This window comes from Nicrophorus vespilloides, unplaced genomic scaffold (assembly GCF_001412225.1).
Source record: "Nicrophorus vespilloides isolate i.1.1-1 unplaced genomic scaffold, Nicve_v1.0, whole genome shotgun sequence".
Taxonomy (NCBI): Eukaryota; Metazoa; Arthropoda; class Insecta; order Coleoptera; family Silphidae; genus Nicrophorus; species Nicrophorus vespilloides.
The window spans coordinates 386,496-398,125 of record NW_017100084.1 but is presented as its reverse complement, the minus strand read 5'-3'; the positions used below and the strand labels follow the sequence as shown (position 1 = coordinate 398,125).

The 11,630-nt window shown below is 36.4% G+C and overlaps 2 protein-coding genes across 6 annotated transcripts; one reads left to right on the top strand and one right to left on the bottom strand.

Annotated features, from left to right (window-relative positions):
* Positions 1 to 750: 750 nt before the first annotated feature.
* Positions 751 to 3,890, bottom strand: LOC108567070 (protein ariadne-1-like). 2 transcript variants are annotated; one of them, XR_001891228.1, is made up of 7 exons: positions 3,460 to 3,890; positions 3,156 to 3,308; positions 3,024 to 3,086; positions 2,757 to 2,972; positions 1,509 to 2,293; positions 1,216 to 1,395; positions 1,064 to 1,152 (listed from the first exon to the last, which is right to left on the bottom strand). XR_001891228.1 is itself a non-coding variant. In XM_017927285.1 (6 exons), exons 1-6 carry the CDS (start codon positions 3,664 to 3,666, stop codon positions 1,071 to 1,073), a joined length of 1,506 nt encoding a protein of 501 aa, XP_017782774.1. In that variant the 5' UTR covers positions 3,667 to 3,889; the 3' UTR covers positions 751 to 1,070. The 2 variants fall into 2 exon arrangements, 1 of the variants encoding a protein (XP_017782774.1); XM_017927285.1 differs by lacking the exon at positions 1,216 to 1,395 and having other exon boundaries at positions 751 to 1,152; positions 3,460 to 3,889.
* Positions 3,891 to 5,704: 1,814 nt separating this feature from the next.
* LOC108567069 lies at positions 5,705 to 11,299 on the top strand. Of its 4 annotated transcripts, none has more exons than XM_017927281.1 (5): positions 5,705 to 7,465; positions 7,638 to 7,664; positions 8,039 to 8,209; positions 8,596 to 8,955; positions 10,743 to 11,299. In XM_017927281.1, the coding sequence occupies exons 1-5, from the start codon at positions 6,210 to 6,212 to the stop codon at positions 10,888 to 10,890; spliced, it is 1,962 nt and encodes a 653-aa protein (XP_017782770.1). In that variant the 5' UTR covers positions 5,705 to 6,209; the 3' UTR covers positions 10,891 to 11,299. The 4 variants fall into 4 exon arrangements, with proteins under 4 accessions (XP_017782770.1, XP_017782772.1, XP_017782773.1 ...); XM_017927282.1 differs by having other exon boundaries at positions 5,712 to 7,465; positions 8,608 to 8,955; positions 10,743 to 11,294; XM_017927283.1 differs by lacking the exon at positions 7,638 to 7,664 and having other exon boundaries at positions 5,706 to 7,465; positions 10,743 to 11,298.
* Positions 11,300 to 11,630: the final 331 nt, after the last annotated feature.

The window sequence follows — 11,630 nt, the reverse complement described above, 5'->3', positions numbered from 1 at the left end:
GAATATCATAATAAAATATAAATCAATCAATTTAACGCCGTTTGTATTATCACATTTTTACACACTCTGAGTCTGAGGGGCCAGCCATTCTAGTTATAATCATTACAATTTATCATACATCATCCTATTTACATATAACTCCGTCTCCGTCTCCTTATATACAACCATACTATATTTAGTCACTCTTATTTACATTGCAATTATTGCTGAAGCTCGGCTTTAAATTATTTTCAATATTTGATCTAGTTATATTATTTTCTTCTTTTTTTTTGTATATGCATAACATATAATATATTTAATTTATTTCATGTATATATATATATATCGCTTAGGGATGAAAAATAATTTCCTTTGTTAAATTAATCATAATCACTTAATCTAATTATTTAAACAAATACTATATTTGGTATAGCAACATGATAAACTTATGAATTATTTACAGATTAGTTCTATGACTAACAAACGCTTTTCATATGCTCACTTAACATTTTGCTTCTACAAGAATGCAAGAAACACACTAAAACTGCTCAGTTAACTATGTAAAATCACGTCGCTTCCCTGATTGATATTATTACTCTCGCATTATAAATTTCTCGTAGAAAACAAAATAATTATCAACAACAACAGTGAGTTTTCCTTTCTTTCAACAGACAAATTTCATTTGTTATTAATTTATTTATTACTTTTTATTTTGTAAGCATTTTCTCAAATTAATAGTATATATTAAAATCATCAACTTTTTTTTCTTCAATTATTTCATTCTTCATTTTTTTTTAACATAAACTAATAATATTAATAATTAATAGGAGTGGGGATTTGGGGTTGATTGCTTTCGAACAAATTGTAGTGATTAAAATTATACGAACTTTTCTCCCGGTCCTGCCAGCGAATAACAATTAGAATTTATCCAATTTTGGTAGGTGTTCATCGTCATCTCAATTATTTTTTTTAAGTATTCAGTCGCAACAAAGATACTGTAAAATTATGGAGAAATACCGTAAATAATACAAAGTCATAAGTACAATACGGCATTTGAGGTAACTACGGCTAGGTTATCAGAGGACTAGACTTTATTCATTGTAGCTCCACCAATCAGATTCATAACCTTCATGGACATGTTCCAGTAACACTTTCCGGCGACCGTCGCAATATCTGAAAGAAATCGGTTCGCATCAGTTTTTCGTTGTTTTCATGAAGCCCACTGTTTAACTACACCTTAGGTCAATAGTACATTAACCTGAAGATGAATTGAAGATATTAATAGTGGAATCTCAAAACGTTAAGTCATCTCTCAACGCATACAGAAATTTCAGAGGGCTGCATTAGATCTCCAATATTCCTTAAATACCCGTGCAACAATGCTCGGGTTCAAAACGTGTCACTTTTAATTTAATACTACAACAAATGTTGTAAATGTAATAAATGACTAGGTAAAACCGTTTAATCTAATCATGTTTTATATCAAGTCGTGGAAATGTGTTAAATAAGTTACAATGAAATGAACATACCTGTATTTGTCTTGAACTTTCTGTTTGATGTCGGCTAAGTTTTCAGACGTAATATCCCTCTCCAAATATTCCGACAGCGTCTCTGTAGCGCTCTCTAGATCTTTTTGGTTATCTTCAAAAATCACAGACTGATTGGTTTTCTTTAGATAGTAGGCAAACACATAGGTAAACATGAGGGTCTGTCTGCACTGACAAAGAATATCGACTGCTCGTTTCAAAAACTGCACCTCGATCCAGCTCATGTTGTGCTGCTGCATCTCTTCCATTTTTGCTTTGACGCAAGTGTACAGTTTGTTCTCGAATTTTAACGAAGCCATATGGTTCATATAACGGTTACAATAGAACAAATACCTTTGGAGGGCCGAACGCGACTTCTCCTGAGCGTCCCTAGCTGCTTTAGCCTCATCCTCATCGTACCTGTTGCAATTATACCAACTGCTACCATGTGGTTCCCACGGGCCCAAACACACCCAACAGAAATCTGATTTGCAGTTTTGGTTCTTACAAACCATATGGTTGCAGCCGCCATCCTTCTCGATTGTTACGTTGCATTTAGGACATTCCTTCGTGTTTGCTGCTATCCAATTGCTAGTCTCTGAATCATCGTCACACTTCTTGATCCATTTTCGTAGTAGGTGGCATTTCACAGGATCGTGCCAGTTTTCACCGCATGCGAAGCAAAACGTGTGATTACATTTGCATTGAACCTTATGAAAATCTACATATTGCACCTTAATAGCATTACAGCAATCCGGCGATGGACACCATCTTAGTAATCTGTTGCACTAAAACAATCAATTAGCAAACAAGTGTTAACTCTCATTCATAAGAGAAACATTTCCAATTCCCTTTCATTAAAAAATAACTGGACATTTTCCAATAAGATAATTTCAACAATTGTTTTCTTTACAAATAAATTCTATCTTTAAAAAAAATATTAATCATCACAATAAATCCTCTATAAAAAAATATGTTCAAAGTACAAGATGTTCGATATTTGTAAATAATATGAAAGGAAATTAGAATATGAATCTTATATATGCAATAACAATAACATGTGGTGTAATATAAATCTATATTATTTTTCAACAATAATAAATCAAATTCAATTGAACCATAAATGTTGCATATCAAATTACATTTATCTTATCAAATTTTCAATGTTGTTTTTGAGTACAGAAATAGCATACTGTGCATATTTCTGTACTCATAAACAACATTGAAAACTTGAAATGATGTTTATGTTACCTCAACGAAGCTGTTGGTGATCAAGTGCTGATATTTAACTTTCACACGAGATTCTTTCACTAATCTCATGACAGTTGCATCATCAACTAGGATATCACATCCGTGGGCAGCACAGGCAATAGTTTGTCCTACACCTTCCTCCATAATCTTGGTGGTTAGATATTCTCCCCAACATAGGGTGCAAAATCTGTGGCCACATTCTAAACCAGTCATGTGCTAAAAGTGGGTGATCACAGTTGGTATGAATCCTATAAGAATAACACTTACAGAGCAAGGGAAAACAATGAAGCAGATCTCGCATTCCTCGGTTCCATTTATAATCCTCGGTGTCTAAAATAGAATAATTATATGGTATATTTATAAACCATCCACTGTAGGTGAGTGTATGTGTGTGCTTACAGATATTTTTGAAGGAATTATTTTATCAAATGGATTAATCACTCTGGCTTCTAAAAAGAGTTTCTTTTGGTCCCCATCATAAAACCTTTCCATCAACTTCTCCTTGTCCCATCTAAAATGATTCAATAAGATTCTGGTAACTGTAGTTGGCATCTGTAAGAGATAATTCCATTGTTATTATTGATAAGGTGACTTCATTGACAGCTTGTGTGGGCCAAAAAAGGATTCAGGAAACTGATGAAAAAGCGGAGCCAAGCTAACGATACAAAGACAATTGAGGAGAAAAAAAACGGAGCTCACTCACTTCAACAACAGTGTTCACTTCTTTGATGCAGTCCACCATGTGTTTGACGATCTCCTCGGTGGACAAAACCTCAAATGGATAGTCGTCCGAATCATTTTGTTTATCTCTGTGCACGGAAACCTCATCATCCATTGCAAAATCGACATCATCCTCACTGGATTCGTTGCCAGAATCAACTTCGTCGTATTGCTCATCCTCATAGTCCATCTTTGCCGTCCAGATAGATGCAGGACGGAATGTGACCACCGAACGTGGACCTTATGTATTTACTGCAAACCGTACAAATTGGCGAAAAGAATCGTCAACATATCCCCTCAATGAGAAACGGCCACAAAAGTGAACTTCCCTGCGATACGGATATACTACACACATACACACAAAGTACGGATTTATTGCATTACCAACTGAACCAATGTTGAGCGTGACGTCACGCGAGTTGTCAAACAACGCGAAGTCTGCCGAGCCGCCGAGCTTATACGAATCGCTGATCCGGTGGACGAAGGGCGCACGAGGATCCGCGACCTGAGCGAATGACCCGACCCACAGTACGCCGCTACTCGATACCAACAATCGCCGAACAGATAATCAATAAACTCATCTATCTATACAACGCCACCCACCGCCCCCACAATGAAAATCTTTCTTATGCACAAACAGACACATATGCCAATATATGTATATGTTTATGTATGTAAATATGTATATTCCCCCCATACAGCAATATGAAAAATAGGATTGTTAATAGTTGCGCATAGTATAGGATCTGCCTGTTACATAACGGTAGAATATGCGGGAAATTTCGGCTGTAACGTCCGGGTCATAGGCGTACGCCTAATAGAAATATTCTAATTACAGGTGATTAGCGGCGACGCATGCTCCGCGGTCCGATTCGCATTGCGCACGCGCGCTGACACGTATGACTCATAAAATAAGTTTTCTACAATAGAATGTTATCACTATCGCTATATAACATCTCTGCAATACCGTTCTAGAGGGGTACCACTAATATGTATGAACCACTGTGCGCAAGACTCATTTTTTTTGTGGGTGTGGTCGCGCCCGCGCACAGCACCTCCCACCATCCAAACCCATTGTTACGTAATGGTCATGTTAATATATATATATACATATATATATAGTATATACATATTTATATTGTACTATATAACTATATGTATATGTGCATTTTCTTTCTTTGTTCCACTAGTGGTACAGGTTCTAAAATACCGTAGACACTTTTCTTTTGAACGCATATAGGAAAATTCGATTGCAATTTAAAAATAGAATATTTTCATTTGTATATTGTCGACTTCCTTGTTTCTGTTTTTTTTTTTCCTGAGATAAAAAATTATCTCAAATAGGCGAATCCAGTGGCGTGTGCGGACTATGAAATTAGTTGCCGAAGGGGAGCGAAAAAGGTATTTGGGAATTGATAAGGCGAGCGCGTCTGATTGGTCGCAAACCCGATAAGGGTTGTGTGGAAGCAGGTGGGAGTATAAGATTACGTATTTTTTTAATTTCTTCCGTTGGGTGGTTTATCGTTTTGACGGTGATAATTGAAGGTCACCGGTTGCTTTTCCACCGCGCGTGTATATTGCTCACGTAACGCGTGAGAGAAAAGCGCACGTTGCAGCATTTCCAGCCCTACGCCGCTATTCTTATCCGACCCTTTTTTTTCTTCCTTTCGTCCAGATCTAGGCAACGGTGCAGGGAAGAGGAGGTTGCAGAGACGCAAGCGCATTTTCGCACTGTTTGAATTTACAAGTGAGCCTTTTTCGTTGAACATAAGACGAGTGCGTTTTCTTTGCTCGTTTCCTCCTATTTTCTGTTTTCTTCGTTGCTCTTCGTTGTCGAATCGCCCCGTCGAAAGCAACTTTATTGAAACATGGCGATTTACAGTGGCTGTGGCAGTGGCGGCGAAAGGGAAGCTGCGTAGGAATTGAGGCGGGTGGATCGAGTGGATGACTACTGCGGCCTGTGCCTGGGTCGGAGATCCTTGAAAGCGCGGGAAGTCGGATGCGGGACCCGGTGGGACCTTGGAAAAGCTGTACATAGTCTCGCGAGGGGTTGACTGACGTCAGCAGCGAAGTGTTGTCAGAAGCGGCGGCGACTGCTGATTGGTCGATAGCGTCTCGGGGCGGCCATATTGCTAACTAAAAATATATGAATATCCTTAGTAGTGCTGGTGACCCGCGTGCGAGGGTAGCGGAACAATTGCTAGCAGTGTACAGTGTAAGCGTAAGCCGCCAGCCGTAAGGAAGGAAGGAGTATATAGTGAGAAGTGTTGGTGCCTCTAGTGGCCGAATTGACTGTATTGAAAAAGCGGCGATCGTTGCAGTTAACGTTAACGCCGTGCCGTGCCAGAAATCGGTGGGAGATCGGTAAGGGATTCATCCGAGGTTCGCTCGGCTTGAGAATCGCACCGCCGTGGGCCTGCACATACGGTTAAAGAGAAGTGTTTCTTTTTCTGCGATGGCCGCTAAAAACTTACTCGAGAAATAATCTAACCTATATTTAAGACTATAGTAAACAAGTGAACACCGTCGTTGTGCAATGACGCTTTCTGAATTATTTGAGTCTGTATTAACCAGAGCACAGGGAGCACAGGCCTGAGCAGTTCTACCACAGGACCAATTATTATGTAGTCTGCATACATATGAATACAGAGCACACATAGAAAGATACTTGAAACATTATCATATTATTCACAACAGCTACAAATTGTTTGTGCTTGACATTTATATCTACACATGTGGAAGATGAGTAGCTCCGTGAAGCAGGAGAGGCACGATGAGGCTGAGATCAATGAGATGGCAGCGAAATTGATTGAGGCACAGAAGGCCAAGATGCCCATTGCAGGAAGGTCAGGCACAGGCAGTGCCGGTCGCTCACCCAATCCAGGCAGCATCCTGAGCTACCTAACGAAGACTAATGGCAAGGGTAAATTGGAGCCCACTGGTGATTCGTGTTCAAGTCCTATTGAGAGACCTAATCCAGTGCTAGACGATCGATCTCAGAAAGGACAATTTGGATGGAGTACTTTGGGAAAGGTTCACATTCCATATATTTATCGTGGAGAAGATAAGTACTGTGCAGTTAGAATGGTGGAGATGAAAGTTTTGAACAAATATTTAACATTTTTACACCAAGACATCTACAATTGTACATGCATCAGGAGTTATTATATTACTGAGGCAGAAGGCCGGTTGCTAAATGAGATTAATTTTATCCATTGTGACTCGATGTTTGGCAGGGATCAATTCACAGGAAGGGACTTGATAGTTAGACTCAGTGATGCAGTTGAATTTTATAATTTCCTTGATGCTTGTTATTCTAAATTGTTGAATGGTAGCTCGAATCCATTGGATAGATGTGGTTTTATAAGAATTAATAAGGAATCTGTTGTCCCTTATACTATTTATAACAGTGACAAATTTGTGCCACTATTTTATTTCGAAGGTGAAACTGATAATTTGAAATTGAGAGCTAATAAACTGGAAGGATGGGACTTATCATATTTGAAATTTTGTTGCAAAGTGCAGGGAATACGCAATGAATTGTTTGCACATGATAGCTGTTCTGTTATTAGTTTAAATGACATAAAAAATTACTTCCCACCTGGAACTACCTTTGAAGATTATTGGCCCCAAAAAATGGTAGATACACAATTCTTGATTACCAATAAAACTGCCAGTCAAACTCAAGTGGGGCAATGGACCAGACAGCCAGTAGGACCACCTATAAACACTCATCCTCCACCATCCCCCAAACCAGCAACACAGGCAAAGGCTGCTGCAAATATAACTCAATTGCACAATGTGCAGTCTATGTACTCTAATTACAACTTAGGTGTTGCACAAACACCATACCAGCCAAGGACAGCAGCCTCTGCAGTAAGGACAAATTATGGATCTGTCACTACCAGTGCCAGACAGAGTAGACCTGCCTACAATTATGCAGCTTTGGCACCTGGACCAACTCCACCACCACTGGTTAGATCCGTAGGGTGAGTTACAAGTACATGTTGCACTTTTACACAGTTTTACAGATACAGTTTAGAAATATTACATATATACATATACAAGTCATATTCATAAGATACTAGTTCACAATCCTCATCCCATCACAAGTTGCTTAGTTAATATTAATTAATTAATTTAATTCTCACCCCATAATAGTTATCCTGGATATCTAAAAGAAGAATGGTGAGTTAATAATCACAGTAGTATTAATTGAAACTTCTCTCTATAGAAATTGAATGTGCTCTGGCGCATCGGAGCAAGTTCTGATCCTATCATTTTTACTTGTTTGTTATTTTAATCAAATATTAAAAGTGGTGCAGGCTTTCCAAAATTCTCTTTCTTCAATACAGAAGTACACATATACATTTGCTGCGACGCGCTTAACATTCTCATAGTTGTGTCTAATCCTTTCCTATTTTTCTTTTTGCTAAATCTGAGATCCCTCTCTAGTTAGTACCAACCATACATTTTCTATCACTGTTTACATTTATTGTATTTGCATGAACTAAAGGTTTCCAAACAATCAGTGGGCAGATTCCTTACTATTTGAATTATAGGCCAGGATCAGCTTACACAAATTCGCAGTCGACGGCTGCTAATTATATGATGATGGGAGATAATTACAGACACCAAAGTCTGCACAAATATCCGCCACCCCTAATACCTGTACGGCATTTAAATGGAGGAATGCGCTATGATACTTACAGTTCCGAAGTTGTAGATCTAAGGTATTACAACTAAAATTAAATATATATAAATATATTTTAATTATAAGGATAACATATAGCAATAGAAACATACATAGTCTTCAAGACTAATATCGGATGACTGTTTGCGTGTGTGCTTAACACACTGTATAAATGTGTTCGTTTAAGAGCAGTTTAGTTAACTGAAATATCACTACAAAGACTTGACTTGTTTTGGAAAGCCTTAATTCGTTTTAATGTTTAGTTTAGCGATTGAAATTGATCGGCTCGGGATGTAGAGTTAATGTAATCGTCATGTCTTGCTTGGTTCTGTATCATTTTGAGATATAACTTGTAGTAGAATGCAGTAAGTTAACTAAATGTAGGTCTGTTCGAACTAATGCAGTAAACATTTTATTTTATGTCAGTGTTCATTCTAGTGCCAACAATCACCAACTTATCAACCAGCAGCCGGCGCATCAGCAGCAGCAACCAAGATCCCAAGCATCGTCTACGCAAGATGACAGAACCAATGGTCGAATGAATAGCCTCAGGAAAATGGTCCAAATCCCTGATACGCCCACAAGTGGATCGCACATTCCTTACAAGATGCAGAAGGCTGTAATCGAAGGCAAAATGATTAACGCCATCAATATGAAACCATATGTGTATACCGATCTGCTGGTGACACTGAACGATTTGGTGAATTGTTTTTTCAACAATGTACCAATACATTCTTGCCAGCAAGTCCTGCAGGTGCTGGGCATCGATCTCTACAAAGGAAACACGTAAGTTGTATCATATTTTCCTATTGCCACTCATACACCCTATAGCAAGATTGGATAATTAAAAGTAAAGGACTATTTTGCTATGCCGTTTTGCTTGGCTTAACGTCACTTTTCTTCACCTAAAAATTGTTTGTTCTTGGATATTCAATCCATAGATAATTATCGATAAACAACATAACGTCAGTTGTACTATTTAGATTTCGTTTGTTGTCTTATTTTTTTTTACCGGATATTTACTAATTATTATCAAAAGAATGAATGTGTTACGCATTATTTTGATCTCAAATTTGAAATAACGAGGCAAAAAATGTAATAACAACACCCAGAAACCAAGGCATTCGTGTCAGGGTCCAGAGCTATTTATAATTTCGGAAAATGATTTTATCGCATGTATGCATAACTTTTGGTGCATTCCGTAAATGCACCTTTTTAAATTTAGCCACGGTTTCTTCATTCATATGTGAAAAACCCATTAACAATCCAATTTGTTCGATGGAAGCCATTTGTTTTCGTGTCTGGCCGATGGCTTTATTCAACATGATTGAATTAAATGAAATATAATTAAAAATGCATGGCTACGAGACTTGGTGCCAATAGGCCATCGATTACAAGTACCTCGGTTCAATGATCTATATCTATGTGAATACTGCAATCAAAGTAAGCGTTAACTAGTTATTTGATTTCTGTAATAAAGAATGTTAAGATTTGCATTTGCATAGAAATACACCGTTTAATATTTACATCGTTAATAGAAAAATCAATTTTAAGTAATTGTACTTTACAACGCATCATAATTTTATACCTGTGTCGATTTCCAATATTACAAACTTTATAAAGTATTTAAATGGTTTGTTATTGAGTGCATAATATATTGTCAACGATAGAAGCTATTTGCAAATTTCGATTAATTCTAACAATTATAAGAGAATCTTTTTTTTTTCAATTTGATGATGAATTTGTTAATTTTGCGAATAAGGTAACATGAAATAATGATTGCATTGACCTAATTTGTTGATATTCCTGAAAAAAATTGAATTAAACGACAAGAAGAGAGATTAAATGCGAGGTAAACATAAAATCAATGAATTTCTTTTGTTTAGTCTGTAATGTACAGTGTTTATAAATATGAATTCATTAATAAAACCACTTTTATTTAATAGATACTTAGAGAATCTTGTAAATAAAATAAATGTCTACTAAAAACAAGGCGTTGATCAAATGTTTTGGTTATGTTTATCGTTCTTACAAAAGCATAGGTTGCATAATCATGAGATTCTATAAAATCAATAGCGTTATGCTGTAAACTAATTTTCGGTTTTTGTATTTATACGAATAATAATTTATTGCATACATGTAAATACAATATTGAATAACGTGTTATGTATTTCTTCTTATTTGTATTTCTTTTCTTATGTAAATAATTTTGTTTATAATACTACTTTACTACTATAAATTGTTATGTTTATGTTCTTTTTAAAATAAGGAAATAATCATGGACATTTCTGCATTGCTTTAAGAAGAACATTTTGGTATTGGAACGTGTACTTTATTAATGAGTGGTAGAGGCATACTAATCATGTTGAATTTTGTTGTTATGACAGATTGAGTTAACAAATATGGTGCGGAGGTGATAACATGACCTGCGTCGCATGGAAGGTGGCTACTTCATCCAGGTTGCAGGTTGATCTTATGGTTAATAACATCAACCTGTAACCAAAACTTCGAGCTGGATCTGCTTAATCTGATCATTAAAAGAACAAACTGTTAATAGATTATTATTTTTGTAGGTCCCAGATGCAAGTGCTTGCAGAAAATGGAAAAATACAGGGTGTGAATGACACCTGCCCCCTCGTCCAAGTCCGCAACGTGATTGAATTTATGCCACAAGTAAAATACATGTTGAGCGGAATAGAAATGGCCTCAAAGCGCAGCTAGGAGTGGGCCTGCCTGTGGGGCCACCCACCGATTTACTGACAGGACGTTGTCCCCTGCGTTTCATGTTCCTACTGCCGTGCACTGTTTTCCCCCTATCCATTTGACCATATTTTTCACGAGTGAGCGGAAAAAAAAACAAAAAACAAAAAAATTAAGTAACAATGGCTACTGTATATACTGTAAAAGAGCAGTTTCTTTATTGTATTCTTTATCATTTGTAAGATTTGAGAAGATGGAAGAAACAGTTTTGTATTGTAGATTCTGTACAGATATTATTTTTTAAGTAGATACTTGTGTTATAAGGAAAATAGTGTAAAACAAAAATATTCAACAAAAAAAAAACAGACTATCGTGAAAGGCAGATCGCATATATTGACAGATATTTTTTAAATCTTTGATATTTGTTGGAAAATTTTGGAAAGTATTTATTTTTTATTATTATTATGTTTTTTATATATAGGCGAGGCAGTTCGAATATTTTTTATTTATCTTATCAATCTTTATATACTTACATTTTCTTTATATGTATATATACACACAACAAACGAACTATATAGTTTATATTGATACTTGACATAATTGTGTGTATTTATATATATATATATACACAACATTCACTTTTATTTTGTTGTATTAATGATTTCTTTACGAAGAATATTACGATCCACTTAAGGATTATCAATTTGACTTCACTTGATTTTGTAAATTTTTTACATTGCTGTGCATGTAATGTATCGGAT

Excerpts from the sequence above, each read along its gene's own strand:
- LOC108567070 (XM_017927285.1), bottom strand. The coding sequence starts at position 3,666 with ATGGACTATGAGGATGAGCAATACGACGAAGTTGATTCTGGCAACGAA. Across the intron at positions 3,309-3,459 it reads AAGTGAACACTGTTGTTGAA|ATGCCAACTACAGTTACCAG; the intron begins GTGAGTGAGCTC and ends TATCTCTTACAG. Across the intron at positions 2,973-3,023 it reads TCATTGTTTTCCCTTGCTCT|CACATGACTGGTTTAGAATG; the intron begins GTAAGTGTTATT and ends ACCCACTTTTAG.
- LOC108567069 (XM_017927281.1), top strand. The coding sequence starts at position 6,210 with ATGTGGAAGATGAGTAGCTCCGTGAAGCAGGAGAGGCACGATGAGGCT. Across the intron at positions 8,210-8,595 it reads TCCGAAGTTGTAGATCTAAG|TGTTCATTCTAGTGCCAACA; the intron begins GTATTACAACTA and ends ATTTTATGTCAG. Across the intron at positions 8,956-10,742 it reads GATCTCTACAAAGGAAACAC|GTCCCAGATGCAAGTGCTTG; the intron begins GTAAGTTGTATC and ends TTATTTTTGTAG.